The 21,625-nt window shown below is 37.7% G+C and overlaps 1 protein-coding gene across 8 annotated transcripts in view; it reads left to right on the top strand.

Moving 5' to 3' along the window:
- The window catches only part of HERC3 (HECT and RLD domain containing E3 ubiquitin protein ligase 3), a 113,468-nt gene that overhangs the window by 47,878 nt on the left and 43,965 nt on the right, over nt 1-21,625 (top strand). For all 8 annotated transcript variants that reach the window (XR_012023244.1, XM_072810196.1, XM_072810200.1 and 5 more), the window contains 11 exons: nt 1,630-1,789; nt 5,707-5,783; nt 6,794-7,015; nt 7,982-8,073; nt 9,038-9,168; nt 9,935-10,095; nt 12,344-12,420; nt 16,235-16,359; nt 17,943-18,002; nt 20,361-20,472; nt 20,858-21,047. Coding sequence is in view for 7 of the 8 variants with exons in the window: in XM_072810196.1 (XP_072666297.1) it covers nt 1,630-1,789; nt 5,707-5,783; nt 6,794-7,015; nt 7,982-8,073; nt 9,038-9,168; nt 9,935-10,095; nt 12,344-12,420; nt 16,235-16,359; nt 17,943-18,002; nt 20,361-20,472; nt 20,858-21,047 (1,407 nt within the window). In the remaining variant the exon portion in view is untranslated. The remainder of the gene's footprint in view (nt 1-1,629; nt 1,790-5,706; nt 5,784-6,793; nt 7,016-7,981; nt 8,074-9,037; nt 9,169-9,934; nt 10,096-12,343; nt 12,421-16,234; nt 16,360-17,942; nt 18,003-20,360; nt 20,473-20,857; nt 21,048-21,625) is intronic.

Here is a 21,625-nt window from a genome sequence, read left to right on the forward strand (position 1 = left end):
TTTTAGAAATGTTTTTTACCTCTTCGTATGTAAGCTTTCTGTTTCCTGAATCCTGTATCTTCCTTTCTTTTGGAGGCATTATCTTAATGGTAACTTTCTGAGAGAGACAGCATTGGAGGTAAATATTTTGAGAGCCTTACATGCCTGAAAATTATTCCTTTTCCCCCTCATCTCACATTTGATTCATATTTGGTTAGGTATAGAATTGGAAGTCATTTTCCTTCAGAATTGGGTAGACATTGCTCTGTCATCTTCATATTGCTTCTGAGAAATCTGATACCATTCTGATGCTTGTTCTAGTGTATATAAACTGCTTCCCTTTCTAGAAACTTTAGTCTTTTTTCACATTCTAAAAATTTAAGACGAAGTGCTCTGAAGTAGGTCTTTGCAAATATCTTCTCTTGTTCTGTAGGTTACCTTTTAGTTTTGTTTTCTGTTTCCTTCATTATACAGAAGCTTTTTATTTTGATTAAGTCCCAATAGTTCATTTGTTTCCTCTGCTTCAGGAGATGTATCTAGTAAGAAGTTGCCCTGGCCAAGGTCAAAGAAGTTGCTGCATATGTTCTCTTCTAGAATTTTGATGGTTTCCTGTCTCAAATTTAGGTCTTTTACCCATTTTGAATTTATTCTTGTGTATGATATATATAAGAAAGTGGTCCAGTTTCATTCTTTTGCATGTCACTGTCCAGTTTTCCCAACACCATTTGTTGAATAGACTGTCTTTTTTTCTATTGGATAGTCTTTCTTGCTTTGTTAAAGATAGTTGACCGTATAGTTGTGGGAATTTCTTCAATTCTGATTTCCTGTCCTGCTTTTGAAAGTTTTTTTCCTTTAAATTTATGCTGCCGTATTTTTATTTGCTAAGATGATTTTGTTCCTCAAACATTTGAATGGTCCTTGTCTTCTATTTCTCTAATAACTTTCTTTTTCTGCTTCCAGCAAGATCTTTATCTTCAGATTCATTTTCTGTTTATTTTGCTCTTTTTCTTTCATGGTAGTATTTTCCTCATATGTGATAATCCTTGGCCAACCTTTTATATTTAAGAGTGTGGTTCTAAAATGTGAGCAGAGCTATGTGTGGGCAAAGCTTGTTAACTAACAGGAAGCTGGACTTTTCATTGGGGGACTCACAGATGTGGGATCTTCTCTTTTGGCCTTTTTTTTCCTCAGAGAAATCTTCCTTTTTCTTGGCTAGATGTGTATGAGGCTGTGTTCTGGAACTGTGGGAAGAAAGGTATTTTCTGGGTTAGGGCAGGCGGGCTCTGGGAAGGGAGTCTTGTTCCCAGGCAGAATTTTACTCAGTCCCACTGCTTAAGTAATATGCCTCATTCCCATTCATATTTTGGGCCTCTTTTGTTCAATATCTCCAAGTAGTAAGCCTTCAGGCATCTCCCTGGAGAGAAGCACCAGTGAGATGAGGGAACATTTGTGATGTATGTGCTGCTACAGGCAAATATGCTACCCAGTGAGGCTGGGATCTAAATTGATAGCTTTAAGAAATGTATACAATTTTAATCTCTATGAATATATAGATTTCGTGGTCCTAGGTGTATAATTCTGTGTATGAAAATTTTGTGTGATTCCTGTTTCTAGGCTGTACATTTTCCTCCTTGATTTGGTCTCTTTCAGAGCAAATTGGAGCTTTGGCAGACCAGCACATTGTCCATGTGGCATGTGGCGAGTCACATAGTCTGGCCCTCAGTGACCGGGGTCAGCTGTTTTCTTGGGGTGCTGGGAGTGATGGTCAACTAGGACTCATGACTACTGAGGATTCGGTGGCAGTGCCCAGGTAAGAATGTCACAGACAGGAATCGGAGTTTTCAGATGTCAGTTTTATAAATACTATCTCCTGCTGTTGCTTTGTTAGACTCTGTGTTGGTTCTGCCTATTTTTTTTTTTTTTTTTTGTGCCACACTAGTGTGCCTTATACTTTATAGCACTTGTCACAAAAATTGTAATTATTTATAGAAGTGTCTATCTCCAGGTAAAAACTGTGAGGTGTTCAGGAATTGCACTTTATTCTAGTAACCTAGTTGTTAGCATGGTGTTTGACATTCAATAAATGTTTGAATAAAAAAAGCATATTTTCCCTTGCTGGACTTACTATCCTTTCACTTAAAATTATAAGCCTAAATCAATTACTCATTTAAAAACTCTACAGTAGAATCAAAAGGTTGACCCGTTACTCTAATAATAGCCATTTATAAGCATTATTTTACATATGGTTTAAAATAAGGTTTTTAAATTTATTTATTTTTATTTTTTATTTTTTTAAAGATTTTATTTATTTATTCATGAGAGACAGAGAGAGAGAGAGAGGCAGAGACATAGGCAGGAGGAGAAGCAGGCTCCATACAGGGAGCCTGACATGGGACTTGATCCCCGGTCTCCAGGATCACGACCTGGGCTGAAGGTGGCACTAAACCGCTAAGCCACCCAGGCTGCCCTAAAATAAGTTTTTTTTTTTTTTTTTTTACACAGAAATACCAATACAGTGGTTTTGAGTCTTTTAAATATTTACTTAATTTCTGACTTTTAGATAATTTAATTATCTAACAGATGCTTCACCCACTAAACATCAAAAATAATGAAGTTACTTTGAGGTGGACTTCTTAGGGTGGAGTCTCAGTTTGTAGAGGATTCTTGGTGATCAAAGAGGCCCCTAGTTTATTTCCTTCACTTAATTCTTGTTCTTTTATAATTATAAACATATATAACTTGTTATATACATATAACATAAACCTTGTACTGTCATAGTTGTCATAGTCTCTATAACTGTGTATTTAATGACTATTTGTCATACAATACTGGGAACTTTTGATGACATGAGACCTGGATTATTCATTTTGTATCACCATTGTTAAGAATGTCCAGAACATTTATTGCTTATTTATTGTTTAAATAATAAATTTAAACCTCTCCTCCCCGTCCAATTATTGTCCCCTTTAAAGGACAAAATACTCTTCTTCCTCTTCCTTTTTTTGCTCCTCTTAGATTTTTGTCACTTTAATCAAAAGCTGTTTTAAGGAAAAGAGGAACATGGAAGTATGAGTGATTTGAATTATTTCCTGATTTAGAACAAGTAGTATCTTGGATTCATTTTTCAAAAAATTAGTTGAATTTTTGGGAAGAAAAAAAGGGTGCTATATATGTTTTAATGAAATTATGTAAATATTAAGGACAAGATTTATAACATAAATGATAAAAATATTTCAGTTGAACAGAGAGTTCATTTCTAAAAACAAAGTAATTTGTGTTATAGTAATTTAATTTTCATTAGTTATGTCTGGATTATGGATGATTTCTGAGGCTTTGGTTTGTGTATGATTTTATAACTTAATTGAAGTAAATTTCTTAATTCATACCTTTGTATTGTGGAAATTAACATAGCTTTGAAGTCAAACAGCTCTCACATTCTAATACTGGTTCTATTATTAATTAGGTAAGTGGCTTTGGGCAAATTGTTTAACTTATCTAAACCTTGATTTCTTATCTTAAAAGTGGAGTTATGTATCTTTACGAAGTTATTGGGAGGAGATAAGGAGATGCATGGGTAAAACACATTGTATGTTATACCTTTATATATATATATATCTCCTCTCCACTTCAAGGCTGTAATTTTCCTATTGTTTTTTTGACCTGCTTCCTTTCTGTAACTGATGAAGGTTGTGACAAAGGTAATGGCTGACTCATAAAGAGAGAATTGTGGGGAATTTGAGTAGAAACTGGCCAGGAAAAAAAGGGCTGTTACTACATAAAATTTCTGAAACATTGGTCCCCTAGGCAGTAATGCATTTTCCAATTTAAAAAAATAGTGGGGTTCTACAAACTATTGATACATGTAACAACTTGGATGAATGTCCAGGGAGTTATTCTGAGATGGAAAAAAAAAAAAAAAAGCCAACTCCAAAAGAGTACCTACTATATGATTTGATTTATATGACATTCTTGAAATGACAGAATTTTAGAAATGGAGCATAGATTAGTGGTTGTGAGGGGCTACGGATAGGGGGAGGGCAGTCATGGTTGAATCCTTATGGTATTGCAGCTGTTCAGTATCTTGACTGTGGTGGTAGATACATGAACCTACACAGGTGATAAAATTAATACACAGAATTGAGTACAGATAAAACTGGGGAAGTACAAATAAAATTTGTAAATTGTATTAATGTTAGTATCCTGGTTATAATTTTTACTATAGTTTCACAAAATGTCACCACTGGGGGAAACTGGACAAAGTATGCAAAGGCTATTTTGTATTATTTCTTACAAGTGCATGTGAATCTGTAGTTACGTCAATAAAAAACAGTTGTATTCTTTTTGGTACATATGCATATTGGGACTCTGTTTTATAAGCTTTGCGTATCTGAGAAAATAAAACATTTACAAAAGCAGTATCTACTTGTCACCCTAAATAATCTCTTTCTCCGCCAGTGGGCATCTATCTTCTAAGATGCTCCTCTCCTGAGAGTGTGTCCATCTGACTGCTTTGTTCCCATGGCATGGACTTAATGAAGAGGATCGGGGCAACTTGCAAGCTGTTGTAGTAGAGAGCAGGAGATATTCCCAGGTGCCCAGTTCTGTGGGGCAGCACCAAGCACGTTGTGTGGATTTTTTTCATTCATTTTTTACTACAGCTATGTGAAATAAGTACTGTTCTTGTCCCTGTCTTTCATAGGAGCAAGCAGAGGAGTAAGATTTGAAAAGTACTTCTATGATCTTCCTCTTTCCCATTCTAGGGAATTTGGGTTTTGTCCTTTAAAAAAAAAATTCTGATAAAAAAATTTGTGGTAAAGTACACCTCACATAAAATTTTGCATCTTAACCATTTTTAAGCATATAGTTCAGTAGTGTTAAGTGCCTTACCATAGTTGTGTAAACAATCTCCAAAAATTACAAAGATTTATCTTGCAAAAATTAAAGTCTGTACCCGTTAAATAACAACTCCCCATTTCTCCTCTCCCAGCCACTGGCAAGCAGCATCAGACTTGATGTGTATGAATTTGACTATTCTGGATATCTCTTAAGTGCACTCATAAAGTGATTTGCCTTTTTGCTACTGGAGAGAGGCAGAGACCTAGGCAGAGGGAGAAGCAGGCTCCATGCAGGAAGCCTGATGTGGGACTTGATCCCAGGACTCTTGGATCATGCCCTGAACCAAAGGCAGGCACTGAGCCTCTGAGCCATCCAGGCATCCCTTCCATTTGTCTGTTGATGGACACTTGCATTGCTTCTACCTTTTGGCTATTGTGAATAATGGTGTTCTGAATGTGGGTGTACAGATATTTCTTTGGGATTGTGCCTTCAATTCTTATAGATCTATACCCAGAAGTAGGATTGCTGGATCATGGCATTACCCTCATTTTGAGAGCCATATAGAAGGCAGCCACATTCCTAGGGATCTCTCTTCTATAGCTTATTCTGTTTGCTCTTCAGTTGGAGATGACAGGTGGAATTAACAGAGTGTGGCAGTGGGTTTAAGTGCAGAAGTGTTTTTTTAATTTTGGTTTTTTTTAAACAATAACTGCCTAAGAGGTAGGAAGGTAGGAAGTTAGTGAAAGACCTAATAGAATTATATCATGTAAGATTATATATTTTATTTTTAAAAAGTCTTTTAGGAAAGATGTTATTTATTACAACTGTTGGGAATATTTCTGATTACTGTTTGTGAATACCTTCTTAAGAAGAAAGCCTTTTCTGTTTTAGGTTAATACAAAAGCTGAACCAGCAGACGATATTACAAGTTTCCTGTGGCAACTGGCATTGCTTGGCTCTTGCAGCTGGTAATGTAGCATTGAAATATATGCTAATGTTATGTTGATTTGGGAACTATTTCTCTTTGCCTTGTATGTGATGTTATCTAACTGGACACCTTTAACTAACTGGTTAGCGTCTACACACTCCTGTTGGACAGTGGCGTTTCTTGGGCAGCCTTTGTGTAGCTCATACATTCCTTGGGCTGTGGATGATGAAGAAGGTGGTCATTGTTGCTCCCTCAGGAGAGAATGAGTAGGAGGAAGAACTGCTCTTAAACATATGGAAGATTGTTTTTTCTTAGCTATAGTCACTCAGGCTCCCAAATAAAGGGAAAAAAAAAAGGAGTCAGGGAAACCAAAGCCAGCAAATCCATATTAGATTTGCTATCCATATTAGAATAAATTTGAAGGGAAGTCTGTACCAACATGTCATGCTTGATGCTCTGTGGGATAGTCCAGGTTGAATCTAGACCTTATGAGCCCTGGGTTTCATGAACTTGGTGTGGTTAGAAATAGTTCAGCTCTTCTAGTGGATCTAAGCCTGGAGTTTGGCCCATTCGAAACTGATTTTTTTTTTTTAAGATTTTATTTTATTTATTCATGAGAGAGGGACACAGAGGGAGGCAGTGATATAGGCAGAAGGAGAACTCCTCTCATGGAGCCCAATGCAGGACTGGATCCCAGGACCGTGGGATCACGCCCTGAGCGGAAGGCAGATGCTCATCTGCTGAGCCACCCAGGCGTTCCTCAAAACTGAATTGTCTTAAACATTTCATTTTTTCTTATCTTTGTATAAATATTAATAGCCTTTGAAGGGCAATAAGACTCAGTTTCTCTGTTCTAAGGACAAGTGAGTATTTTGGTTTTGGCAGTCTTAATGGTATCTCTGTCCCTTGCTCTCAGGAGGTTTTGGTATGTTGAATCAGAGCAACTAACAGATAATTCTACTGGATGACTCTGTTGTTCTAATGAGTTTCTTTTTGTGAATGGAATTTGTATCATGTCTGGTAATACCAGTTATCCTGTTTTTATTTCAGATGGTCAGTTCTTCACATGGGGAAAGAACAGCCATGGACAGCTGGGTCTGGGAAAGGAATACCCCTCCCAAGCCAGCCCGCAGAGGGTGAGGTCCCTGGAGGGCATCCCCCTGGCTCAGGTGGCTGCAGGAGGAGCCCACAGCTTTGCCCTGTCTCTCTCAGGAGCAGTTTTTGGCTGGGGGATGAATAATGCAGGGCAGCTAGGGCTCAGTGATGAAGAAGGTAAGCAGACACTTTATACGTACCTCTTTAGCTTCAAAAGCATGTTCATTTGTTTAACACATGCTTCTTGAGAATCTATGTGCTGGCCCCATGTTAGGTTGTAAGGGTGCAGTAGTGAACAAAACCGGTAATACTGTTGGCTTAGTGGAGATTGCATGCTAGTGGGTGGAAATATAGTATGTCAGATGGTTTGAGAGGAGAGTTTCCTGTTTTATATAAGGTTTCCAGAGAAGGCCTTTTGATAAGACATTTGAGTGGAGCCCTGTAGGAGGTCAGGTTAGAAAAAGAGGACATGTAGCTATGTGGACCAAGAATGTTTCAGTCAAAGGGAACAGGGTGTATAGAGTCTCGAATGTGGAAAGCTTGGCGGTGTATTCAAGAGTGGGATGAGAGAGGGTGAGAGTAGCAGAGCTGGAGGTCAGGGAGGTAATATAGGCCTGATGATGTAGGGACATGTAAGGCAAAAGTAAGATGGTGGCTTCCCTCAGTGAAAGGGGAAAGCACTGAATGTTTTTAGGAGAAGAGTGATCTAATTTAACTTAGCACAGCTAGCTATGCTAGCTGAAAGGAGGCTGGAAGACCAGTTTGGAGGCAGTGAGAATAAAGTGGGATTTGAATATACTTTGACCGTGGGACTAATTCGTTGGTTTTGCTCATTGTTGGGTGTATGGTTGAAATAGAGGAAAAGTGGAAAGATAAAGTTGCCATTTATGGAATGTGGGAAACTGTGGGGGGGAGTGTGGGGGTGTGGAGAGTGGACAGAGTTGGGGAGTGTGGGGAAACAATGAGATAGGTTTTGGATGTATTAAAAATGAGATGTCTGTTAGACATTCAAATGGATGTGCAGGCAGGAAGCTGAGTCTGAGTCAGGAATCCAAGGGGACCCAAAATTCATGCTAAGAGAGTTGTGTATGTTTCATCTCAAAGACAAATGGTAGTGACATTCTGATTTTTCTCTTATTTAAGATCGAGAGTCTCCCTGCCACGTGAAACTCTTACGAACGCAAAAAGTCGTCTATATTAGTTGTGGAGAAGAACATACAGCGGTACTCACAAAAGTAAGGGACTCAGTGTTTTGGTTGGTTCTGTGATGCTTTGGTGTTGGAGATGGCATAGAAGATTATTATTGCTTATTTTTGATAGTATCTTTTAGAGTAGTGATGGTTTAAATATATAAATATTCAATATAGATAACCTTAAAATATAGTATATAGCAACATTCTGTGTTCCTTTAAAACAAATGTGTGAAAAATACAGAACAATGTATTTAATGTTTTAAAATTTTCAGCCTAATTTTTCTAAAACTGTCATGTAGGGAATGAAAATGTATTTTTATGTTGAACAAATACTGTTATAGATTTTCTTTAATAAAATTCCTTAGCATTTGTTAACGTATGGCTATTTAAAAAGTAGCTAACTTGCCAAGGAGCTTGTGGAGCATTTAATTTATTATATCTGAATGACTGTGCAAAATCGTCTCACTTCACCTGTCTCTGTTCCTCCTTATTTTGTTTTGCTTCCTAGTATATCATTGTACTTCTAAACAATTTTCAAAATTTACAGATGACACATGTTCCCTTGAGTAGTATTGTCTTTATTTCATAAAGATGTAGTCTTAATTTCCTTAAAATATTTATTTATTTATTTATTTATTTATTTATTTATTTATTTATTTATGAGAGAGAGAGAGAGAGCATGAGAGAGCACAAGAGGGAGAAGGAAAAGCAGATTCCCCACTGAGCTGGGAGCCTGATATGGCTCCATCCCAGGACCCTGGGATCATGACCTGAGCTGAAGACAGATGCTTATGTAACTGAGCCACTCAGGTGCCCCTTAATTTCCTTTTTAAATTATTTTTCTATTTAATGAACAATCTAAAGAAGTCATTTTGGTGAAGGATCAAGTGAGTGTAGTGTTCTTATACAGACTGTTGTGATATGAATCTTGTGTACAGAGGCTTTTAGAGGAGAGTACTCAAACTTAGAGATAAAATGCAGTTGTGTGATGTTTGTCCCTTTTTAGAGTGGAGGTGTGTTTACCTTTGGTGCGGGTTCTTGTGGGCAACTTGGCCATGATTCCATGAATGATGAGGTTAATCCAAGAAGAGTTCTGGAGCTGATGGGCAGTGAAGTAACGCAGATTGCTTGTGGCAGGTGAGTGCTTAGAAGACCTTCCAACTGTCTGTTAAGACCTAGAAATGAATCTTGTCTTTGTAGTGACAGAGCATGTAGTTAAACCTAACACTGGCATTTTTTAAAAAAGATTTTTACTTAGAGAGAACATGAGCCAAGGGGGAGGGGCAGAGGGAGAAGCAGATTCCCCATTGGCCAAGGAACCTGACCTGGGGCTCCATCCCAGGACCCTGGGATCATGGCCTGAGCTGAAGGCAGACACTTAATTGACTGAGCCACCCAGGTGTCCCTCCAACCACCAGCATTTTAAGAGATCTTAACTGTATACACAGCTATAGTGAAAGTTTGGAGCAAGTCCAACCTAGGCAGAGTGCGGCAAGGATGGGTTTTAGATGAGTAGAGCAAGATGGGGACATTAGGCTTCTTTTGGGATAAAGATTAGCAGAATGGGAAGACATGAAGAAAGGAAAGTGAGAGAGCCTCAAAGAACTTCTTGGAAATTTTGCCCAGTCTACCCTGCTTCTTCCTTGTCATCTCAGAGGCCTAATGCAGCAGGCCATTCAGCCTTTTCCAAGTCTTGCCATCCTCGTCATTGCCTAGCGTCTCAGAGGATGATATTACAGAGAGCTTACTACTGCAAAAACAGTTACAAGTGTAAATGTGGGGTGGTATTTCTGGGGGGCATCCATAGGGATTGCTGTGCTCACATGTTGGGGTTAAAAGACAGTCTGAGTGCATATCCCTATCAGTAGAAACTGTGCTGATAAGTTGATTTATTTTTCCCTAGACAACACACCCTAGCCTTCGTGCCTTCTTCTGGACTCATCTATGCATTTGGTTGTGGAGCGAAAGGTCAATTAGGAACGGGACACACTTGTAATGTTAAGTGCCCATCCCCTGTGAAAGGCTACTGGGCCGCTCATAGTGGCCAGCTTTCTGCCAGAGCTGGTAAGAGTGATTTTCCTTGGAATATAATGGTATTTTAAGTGACAAAAGAATGACTTAGCACATACCTATTTTTTACCTTGGAGTCTTATGGAGGAAATGAGTATGAGATCTTTTCTTTTAACATTGATCAACATTTATTTGAGTAGTTACTATGTATGAGGCTCTATAATTGAGATCCTGGAGATCTCAACTGAGATGAAGCAAAAAATGTTACTTTGGCGCTAAGGACCTTGCTAGTGGTGTATAAATTTTGTTTATTATTACTGCTGATAATGAAAGTTAATGTTTATTGAATGCTTAACCAAGCTCCATTACTTATGCTAAGCACTGAAAACAACCTGAAGAATTAGTGGTTATTATTTCTATGTTGGAGATGAGGAAATTGAGTCTTAAGGAGGTTAAGTAACTTGCCCAACATCTCATAGATTCTGGGGGCAGGAATTAAACCCAGATCTGCCTCCTTCTTTTTTTTTTTTTTTCCTTAATTTTTTTTTAATTTTTATTTATTTATGATAGTCACAGAGAGAGAGAGAGAGAGGCAGAGACATAGGCAGAGGGAGAAGCAGGCTCCATGCACCGGCAGCCCGACGTGGGATTCGATCCCGGGTCTCCAGGATCGCGCCCTGGGCCAAAGGCAGGCGCCAAACCACTGCGCCACCCAGGGATCCCCAGATCTGCCTCCTTCTAAAGCCTGTACTCTTAATGCTTTTCTCTTTGCTTTTGCTATTCTGGTCATAACATAACATGATTTCTATTTATACCTTTTTTTTTTCCTCTTAAGAGTAGTTAAATAGCACAGTGTCTGCTTTGTTGGAAATCAGAATAAGGCAATCACTCATATGAATAACTTGGAATAATAAATCCAGCGGTTAACAAGAAGCTAGAGAGTCATTAAAAAGAAGTGTGATTTAATAATAACCTTGATTTTGAAGACTATAAAGTGACAACGGCTTGATTAGGATTTTTAAAAATTTTCTTTAAAAAATTTTATTTATTTATTTATTTATTTATTTATTTATTTATTTAGGATTTTTTTAAAACAATAACTACCAAAAGTTTCCTACTGGATTATAAGAAACTTAAGTGCAGGGACTCTTTTCCTCTTTGTAAATCTGGCATACAGCACAAGGCCTGGCATGGACTTCTCAGTCAATAAAGATTTATGGAATGAATATATGAACATCTAAAAATGTAGTGGAACTTGAAGTATAAAATAAATAAGATTTGGTTTTGATGATGTTCCCAAAAGTGAAAGAATGGCTAGGTGTCCTCTTCTCTGTCATTTGTGAATTTCTTTCATGCCAAGGCATTGTAGACCTGGCAGGAATGCATGTATTTAAGAAATAAAGCAACTTAATAAATTCAAGTGTTGTATAGGTTAATTTGAATTCACAATTTTTGAAGTTTAATTAGAACCTAACTTATGTGATCATAAATTTGCATTTGGATGTTTACCAAAATGATTTTATAATGTAAGTAGGTAAATTTCAATTCATTATATAAATGATATGGTTTTAGGACCCTTCATGGTAATTTGGGAGCACAGAGGAAGGCATCAAGGAATGTTCTGGCTAGAGGAAGTTTGAACTGTGTCTTAAAGGATGATTTGGAGTTAGCCAGGTCGAGGACTGTGAGGGAGTGGGCAGTGGTGAGTAGCACAGAATCACATGATGCCAGGAGCACCATTGCAGCTGTGCTCTAGAAGGCACCATCATTGAAAGGACAGCGTGCATCTGGGGTGGTGGAAGGAAAAGATATAGGGAATATTCTGGTATATTAGGAATGAAAGCAGTGTGGTGGTACTGGAGGGTTACTGTGAATATGATGTGATGGGGGATAATGCAGGGAGTAGGAAATGGAGGTCCTTATATGACAGGCTTCATCCTGGAGGGGCTAAAGAACATGACACTCAGATGTTGAATTATTTCTTGGGCATGTTACTGTTGATTTTAGTGACTTTTAAATTTCACATCAGTGGCTTAAAAGATTAGAGTGAAAATTGGAAACAACATCAGAATTAGCTTGCAGTTGGGGAGGGGGTGGGATAGAGTTGGAGTGAGGATACCATTTTTTACATTTATTTTTAACTGAGGTAGGGGTAGTTTGGGGCAGAGAGCCAGGAGAGATTTCTCTCTGACATAAATGAATAGGAGACCATTCTGAAGCATAGTTTGGAGTATTAGAAAAGGGGAATCAAGGAAAAAGTTTTTATTTCTGAAAAATATGCTGTTGAAAATTTTTTTGACAGATCGCTTTAAATATCATATTGTTAAGCAGATCTTCTCTGGAGGAGACCAAACTTTTGTACTTTGCTCCAAATATGAGGTAAAAAAAATTTTCGACTATTATTTTGGGGGTGGAATAATGGTGAACCAATATTTGACAAGTAATTACATTAGAGCAATTTTACTCTTTGTTGCTACCAATTTTATCTTATTAAGGTAAGCCTTGATGTCCTCTCCATTTTGCAACCTTGAAGTGCCAATAATTTTCTTGGTATTTTAATCATAGAGTTCTAATTTATAATTTAAAAATCATTTATGTTTACATTTGTTCCAAAAGATATTTAAAGAGGCCTAGGGAATTTGTACTTACTTTGGCATTTTTTGACTTTCCATTTCTTCCCCATTAGGTAGCAACAAATGCTAGGTATTTGAGAAATTAGTGGGTTTGAGTATATGCTAAATATAAAAGAGATAACATAATATTCAGATATCATTTGTTATTTATCATCTGCTCATAGTACCACTCTAACATTTCACATCGTCTCCTACATCACTGTAGTGGGTAAGTCAAGGAAGAATGACATTCCAGTATCTTTCAGGGTTGAAAGTAGAGGAGAATATGGTCATATGGTCCAGGTATCTGTTGCATCAGGGCTGTAATCCATTCCCCTCCTCCTGGACAAGGGGAATCATTCTGAAACCTGGGACACAGATTTGTTTTATGCCCTCCACTCCCTTCCTTGCTATTGTGCTTTCTCCTCCTCTTCCTCACCCACCTACTTTTATTCTATAAGAATGGAGGGAGGACTAGCCATATATGGTGCACTGATCCTTATCCTGTTGTGGAGGCACAGGGAAGAGCTGTTCATGATGACGGAGGAATCAGAATTGCTTGGGAAGAAAATAGGAAGTGTGGAGACAAGGGGACCCCTTGAGTCCTGGAAATTCTCCCCATTCATCCGTTACTTTGCTGTCTTTAAGTACACGATGTTCTTGCCTCCCAGGCAGTATAATTCTATGATTTGGTAGAAGAGATTGTGCCGGAGCCCAAGGCTGCAGGTTGGATGGTGGAAACTGACAACTAGATATTTTCCAGGTCAGGAGCCTGGAGAAGGTTCTGTTTAGTGCTGCCATCTGGGGTGATTTGAAACTGCTGCTTTAGACCTATTTTAGGCCCGGCTTAGTGCTTCACAGAGAAATCCTAAGGAATGCTGAGATTATTTTTTGTGTCTTCAAAATGCCAATGAAATGAAATATGAAGAGCACCGAATCTCTGCAAGGTGGTAACTTATGGTCCATGAGTAGAGTTTGAAGTATTTGTTTCCCTAAGAAATTGACTTGAGTAATATCCAATTTTAATTTTCCTGTGAAAGCCACCATAAAACTCGATTTTACTACTTTTAGAAATACGGTATCTGATCTAAGTAGTTGGATTTAAAACTTACTGTAATTAGCACTGTTGGGACTGGAAAACAAACATTGATGAAAAGGATATAAAATAATGTAATTCTAAAGAAATAGGGCAGGTTAAGGGTTAAACAGCTGGTAAGAGTAGTATGCATTAAAACTGTAAGATAACAAAAAAGAAACTAAAAATAGACTATCACTAGGAAGATACTGCTCTTTTTAAACGAAGGCTGTACATTTTTACTTATGCATAAATATTTGTTTAGATACAGAGACTGATGAAATAATGTGTTTCCCCTGTCACCATAACACTCGAAGAATCACTTAAAGACCTAAGAGAAAGCATCTGTGTATTGACAGGCTCCATTTTTATAAATGCAACTTACTCAACTAATGCCAGGTCTGAGGTAATAGCAGAGAGGGCAGGAGTTCTTTTTTTTTTTTTTTTTTAATTTTTATTTATTTACGGTAGTCACAGAGAGAGAGAGAGAGAGAGAGAGAGAGGCAGAGACACAGGCAGAGGGAGAAGCAGGCCCCATGCACCGGGAGCCCGACGTGGGATTCGATCCCGGGTCTCCAGGATTGCGCCCTGGGCCAAAGGCAGGCGCCAAACCGCTGTGCCACCCAGGGATCCCCAGGGCAGGAGTTCTGTATAGATATTGTTTTGCCACTTTGCATCCCATGTCTTGGCAATTTAGTGAGTGCAAACCATAGCCCCTCCTTTTGCTTTCATGTTGTTTGTTCGCTAGATAGGATTGAAGAGGGAATGTGGTTGGGATATTAGGTGTGCTTATGTGTGTCTGCCTGCAAGCCTGCTAGGTGACAATTCTCTTTTTTCCAACAGTTATTCTCAATTTGGGTTGCCCATTGAAATCACCTAGGAACTTTAAAAACAATAAGAACAACAACACTGGTGTCTTTAGATTCTGATTTAATTGGCCTGGAGTGTGCCTTAGCTATCAAGATTTTGTAAGCTCTGGTGATCCAAAGTTGAGAAACACTGACCCTAGATGAAATTTTTTTTTGGCCTGTATATAATTAGAAGGTAGAGAAAATTGATAACCTTTTCTTGAGTCTTTAAGTGATTGAGATTATACTTCATTCAAGTCACCTATAGTTTATTGGACATACAATGAAGAATGAAAAAATAGTTCCATGTTTATATTTTATTGTAAGTATGTGCTGGAGTTTCTGTTCAGCTACCCCTGTAAATGGGGAAAGTAATTAAAATGTAGATAACAGTGGTGTTAGGACCAAGGTGAAGAGGCAGTCCTGCTTGTGTGTGCTCAAGTGTCCATTTTGTCTTGTGATTCTTCTCTGTGTCATTCAAGATGATTTTTGTCCTCTGATAGATGTCTGTGGCCATTTTAGTAAAGTAATGATCAAGACACAAACAATCAAAAATGTTGGCAAACATCTCTGATTTGTTAAATGCCCTTCTCCTTTCCCCTTATTATGATACCTTAACTCACAACTATGGGAAAGTGACCAAGAAAATTTACTTTGGAAGTTGTGTTTTCATGTGTAGGTACAAAGAAGAAAAAAAGAATCATCTTATGAATTGATAAACATGAATGGTTTAATAGAACTTTTTCCCCTCTTTTCTCGTGGCAGGTATAGAGGGTATAAAGCACTTTCGGCTTTCCTTAGTTTTAGATCAAGAACAGGATTTGGGGAATTTCAGTTGAATAAGATAAATTTTAGAAAATAAAAGTGCTTATTTTTGTTAGAGCTCACTGAATAAAGGATATATAATGCTGTGCAGCATTGGGAATTTTCAAGACTATTATTGACAGTCCTTTCTGCCATCTTTGTTATAAATGTATAATTATATACCTTCAATAAGAAATTAAGAGGCATTAAGTTTTCATAGATTGTTTGCACTATACATTATAACTGAACTTTTTAATAATATACTTTGTCAGAGTTGAGTGAACAGTTAAGGCAAACGAATGCTTTAAATGCACTGATGTTACAGTGCTTCAAAGCAGAGGGGAAAGAAATGTGGAGAAGCCATGTTGGGGTTGTTTATCTGGTGAACAGTCTCTGAGACAGATTTATGTTGAGAAAGTTTTTCAGGGTAGCATGCTCTAGAAAGGCTTTTATAGGAATGAAGGAGGCAGGATTGGGCAGAAGGGAAGCTGCAGGTCAGTGTAACAGGCTTCAGCCAATCTCCTTGAGAGCTCTGAAGTTGGGCTGGCCCTTCAGCCAGTCCTGAGTGGTGACAAGGGGGCCAGGCCTTTGTGCTAACCTTGCCTGCCCCTCGCGCGCCCCCCGCCCCCCCCATGTTGATGGAGAGAACCAATAGCCAGGTGAATTCTCAGAGAGCAGCCCAGCTAGGAGGAGCTTTTAGGAGCTGACACTCTCAGCAGCTGAGAGAGTGAAGAAGGGGATGTGGGCAGTGCACCCCAGCTCCTGTGAAACCCAAATGGAGAATATGTCAACAGAAAGAGAAAAAATCCATCCTACATAATTTCTCTGTTTTACTATTCTATTTAATCCTCCAGAATTCTTCCCCTGCTGTTGACTTCAGGACGATGAACCAAGCACATTACACCAGTTTAATAAATGATGAGACCATAGCAGTTTGGAGACAAAAACTCTCAGAACACAACAATGCAAATACAATGAAGTATGTGGCCCCTTGTTTTCATTTTGTTTTTTCCAGAGAATATTGGAATGTTCTAGCTTAGTAATTTTCCTTACTTTCGTTTTGAGGTTGTGAATATACATGGAGTTTTATATTTTAGGGAATCTTTTTTCTTTTCTTTTCTTTTTTTTTTTTTTGCACATATTTCTTGAGAATTTGGTGTCCTTAGTCTCAGATAACATAATAGGTGGCTCCCCCCAATCTCTCAGATTGTGTGCCTTAAACTTACCTTGTTCAGATCTTAAAAATCCTGACTGATGAAGGTGTGAGTTGGCCTTTCTGCTAAAAAAACTCAGTGTTATGGTTGTTTAACCCAAGAGTTATTTCATATGCATATGCATATTACAAAGCAACCCAAAAGTAAGACAGCTGTTATCTTACCTATTCTTGAATAAATTCTAGCATTTTCACATTCAAAATGATTAGTTGATATGGTATTTTAATGTCAGATTGAGAAAATAGAAGTAAAAACGATTGAGATCTTTTATCAAGTTTATTTTAAAGGATAATTTTGTCCTGCATGTTTTAATACGTTCTCATTGACTTTCCTTAGCATTTCCATTTTTCTACAGAATCTAATATTTGGGAATGAATGAATCACACTATGTGTACTCAGTGGTATACACTGAAATGTGCATAATACGTTTTGCTTTACGACATAGATTATAGTAGGGCAAATGACCAGGGCTGTAAACTTTGGGGTGCACCAGGGGCTCATTGGGAATGACCTCAAGCAGCTCATGGAGGTCCTCAGAGTTTCCCTAACTTTAGGTGGCTCTGATGGGGAATTCAGCCTGGAAGGATGTAGGGGTAAGGGAAGGGAACTAGACTCACTGTGGGAGGTGTAGGGTGGCTTCCCCTCTGCTGGGGCCTTGACAGTTACTCATTCTTAGTTTTCTTATTTATAAAATGAGGGGATGGAAGAAATGATCTCTAGAGAACTTGCTTGAGCCAGATTCTGTCATTACCAGAAGTTACTGCAGCCCCCTCCTTAACCATGTTTTTGATGTATTTCTTCCCTTTTCCATATCCTAACTGAAAGGGTTTAGGACTTTTCATATGCATTTGCTTTCTAGCTGTTTCCCCAGAACCTCTGCTATCTAGGTGATAGGAATAAACACTTGTTTCACTTATTTTCAGTTTCTTTCTCAGATAGGAAACATAATAGAAGGAAATGGCTGTTCATTTATTATTTTGCAAAGACAATTTCTGTGTTTGGGAGATAACAGCTCAGCTTTTCTTTTGTGGTTATATTTTATATTTGGAGATGAATTGGGGAGTATCTTAGATGGTTGATGGTAGAAAAATATTCAAGATCATTATCAGGTGCAAGAGCTGTTCTTTCAGTAGTACTTTTAACATGACTTATGGAAAACTTAAGTACTCATCCATTTTGAGATACAGTGTTTTTCCACAGCAAATGTACATTTTCCAAGGCTTTATCTGGGTAAGGAAGAGCTGCTATTAATGAAATCCTGGAATAGATGACTAACCTGTTGTTGAGGCTTGAATAACCATTTATTGGTAATTATTAAAGGTTTGCCTACCTTTTTCTTTCTGAGCAGTGGTGTTGTTCAGATATTATCTTCTGCAGCCTGTTGGAATGGAAGTTTTCTTGAAAAAAAGTAAGTGATTTAGAATCTTAAAAAAATACCCATATGTGATTGCAAATACTCAGCAAAGGCCGTGAAAGACTTCTGTTCTCTTTGATGGTGGTTAGCTTTAATTCAGTGGCTAAGTTAATGTGCAAAAATTGGAATACCTAATAATGATGAATGAGAGGATGTCAGGAACGGCAATGCTGATTGATGCCTGGTTGGCCAAGAAGCAGATTAGCAGAGAGACTATCACAGAAGGAGTTGATGTAATAATCAATAGAAAGATTTCTTAGGGTATTCTGAAATGTTACCCCCAACATGTATACTGCATTTGTTCTTAAATTCTTAATTCTCTAAGTAATCTCCTCAGTTTCATTGATTTGCTTTCCCATAGGTTTTTCTTTTCTCAAAAAGAGCGAGCTTAGGGGGATATTCCAAGGAAGCTTCAGGAGCTTCTTGGACTCAGATCTAAGCCAGCTCACCAAGAAATTACATTTGGGCTGAATTTCTAGCTAGTAAATAGTGTTTCTTTGCCTGGCCTTATCTTTTCTGTAAATGTCTCCCTCAGGTATCTATCTCAAGCAGCACAAAGCTCTTGTCATGAGTTTTGATCTTTGGTGATCCCAAGTCATGACCATTTCTCATCCATTTTTGCCAGTGACTAGGTGGATGAAATCCCAAGAAGATTGAGAATTCAATTCTGTGTGTGAATCTCACTCCCTCCCCCACCAAAAATTTTTGTCCCTAACTGGGTTACAAGAGGTCACTTCAGAAACTCTCTTCAGTTACAACTAGAGATTGCCAAGTCATTTACTTGTATCATTAGGGGAGCGGAAATGAGCTCATCCAGTTTATTTCATATTTAATATTTAGCCTTTCCCTTCAGGGAAAAGTGTTCTGGATTGTGCTAACATTGGTCTTTTAGAACAGTGGTTTTCAACCAACCTGATTTATCTTCTGAGAGGACATTTGGCAATGTCTGGTGACATTTTTTGATTATTACAATAGGGAAAGGTATACTACTGGCACCTAGTGGATAAAGACCAAGGATGCTGCTAAGCACTTCACTACCCTATCCACCCAACAAAGAATCATTTGGCTCCAAAAGTCAATAGCACCAAGGCTGAGAAACCTTGTTCTAGAAGGATAGCTTTTGTGAAGGTTGGGAATGGCCCTTGGCCAGATTTGTTAGGTTATTCATCCTTAGTATCATGAATTCCATTGAGATGTGGGTAAAGCTTTTTTTTTTTTTTTTTTTTTGACTGACCAACTGTGCTACTTCAGGACTCCTGCTTATGTAGCTTATGCAGAATTACAAAATGCCTCACAGGAAACCAATTAAAGTGAAGACCACTTTTACAAAGCATAAATACATTTAGATAAAATATTTTGTTTTTTCTTAACAGCATGGCAGAAAATACCTCTAAGCATATGGAAGGTTTCATAAAGGACACTAGAATTAATTTGTGTGTTTGGGGTAGATTTATTTTTATAGTAACAACAACAAAAGACCCAACAAAGCCCAATCATCTCTTTATTTGACTATTTAGGTTTTAATACATACAATTATGATTTTTTCAATGTTAGAAACTCTACTTATGTTTTTACAAATTACAACATTGCTGTCAGATGGTGTTAAAACTATTTGAATATGTCCATTATTCATAAACAGAAGCCTGTTTTGCAGATAGTTCTTTTGTAATTAATAGATACAGTAATGTTCAAGAGTGGAAAAGTAGAAGAGACATTCTCTAAGTCTCTAAAAGGCTAAAATTTTAAGGTTAGAAAAAATGATTAGTTGCTAGGAGGTTAAAAACAGTAGCAGTGAAATTAGTCTCTGAGTGTATGTAATTGTATCCCTTGTGTAAACTAAGAGAGACATTAACTTTGTCTTTGTTGTAGTTCTGATTTTTAAAAAAAATACTTGATTATGAAAAGCTTTTTAACAAGGAGGTTTGTTCTACCTGCCATTTGTTGATGAGTGGGCCAGTTTACACCAGGAATGTTTTTTGCACCTTGGTACAGCATTTACATCTATCTAGTTCAGGGCATCCCAATTACAGAAAAAGGCAAAAATACAAGAGTAAATCAGGGAAATAACACTCTGCTTCTAAATTTCAGGATAGCCTCAAAGTGAAATGATGATTGTTGTTTGTACTTTGAATTGAGGGAAAAAACACTTGAAAAATTTAAGATCATCTTGTAAAAAGGGTTCCAGAGCTTGATTCTGTTGGGCTTTTCTGAAGTGTGGCATTTTTATGCAGCTTGTCTACCAGGTCAAATTTAAATCCAATCAGTATGGACAGACTATTTTGTTTCCCTTTTCTAATTTCTATTAGAGTGTTTGTTTTTCTTTTATTACACACTTTAAATTTTTTTGTTTAGAATTGATGAACATTTTAAAACAAGTCCCAAAATCCCTGGGATTGACCTGAACTCAACGAGAGTGTTATTTGAGAAGTTAATGAGCTCTCAGCACTCAATGATTCTAGAGCAGGTAAGTTCTTTACATTTACAGAGTATATTTTTAAAATGCATTTTTGTGTGCAGTAATACAGCTTTCAAGAGAAACAAAAGAGTAAGATACAAAGGCAAAAATCTTGTATAAATCTTAACTCTGAAATACTCACTTTGGGAATTTGACCTACCTTTAACTTTCTTCTTAGCTTAAATCTTTCCAAGGAAATATGCTTCTAGAGCAAGGTCTGCATGCATTGGCCTTTCATTCCACTGATGTATCTCCTGAGCACCTCCAGTGTGGTTCTCAGTGTATACTGAGTGAATGGCAGTTGAGAGTCTATCAAAGAACTTGTGAATTTAGAGATAAGGTAACTAGATATTATGCATGTTAGAATTTCTCAGTATTCTTTTCTCTCATACAGATCTTGAACAGCTTTGAAAGTTGCCTGATTCCTCAGTTGTCGAGTTCACCACCAGATGTTGAAGCCATGAGAATATATTTAATACTACCCGAATTCCCTCTGCTCCAGGATTCCAAGTATTATATAACGTTGACTATTCCCCTGGCTATGGCCATTCTGCGGCTGGATACAAACCCTAGCAAAGTACTAGGTGAATTTGCGAAACTCAATACCAGTGGTTTTGGACTTTTATTTTATTGGTGTGACCACTGGCTCTCAGTGGACTGAGATCCAAGAATCTGTTGCCATTTCATATGCTTAACATTCAAATCTTATCTTTCTTTGTTCCTGTCTTCTAACTCGCCATATTTGCAATATGAGCAAATAGAACCATTATTTAGGTTATTTGAAATGATTCACTCCAGACTAATCTTGATTTTTAAATATTCACAAGGTTAGATTATCCAACTTTATTTTTTCACCTCCTACGTTTGCTAGTAGTTAATAGTGCCTCAAAATGTAGTGTCCATCTGTTGCTCTTTCTCCTATACCTAATTTAGGGGGTGGGAGTGAAATGAACAGTTTGGTGTGATGCGCAGGTCTCCAAAAGAGGAGAGGAAGAAAATTACCTAGTGGAGACTTACCAAATGTTTGTTCTGTTTTTCTTTTTTAGGACAGTTGAGTCCACACTGATTTTTGCAGGCCACGGACACTTTGCTGAGATAAGAACCTTCCGTTCCTCAGTGAATTGGAGAGTGTCTCTCATGGGAGTAGCGCCTGAGATGTTTT

The sequence above is a fragment of the Canis lupus genome, chromosome 33, assembly GCF_048164855.1.
Source record: "Canis lupus baileyi chromosome 33, mCanLup2.hap1, whole genome shotgun sequence".
NCBI lineage: Eukaryota > Metazoa > Chordata > Mammalia > Carnivora > Canidae > Canis > Canis lupus.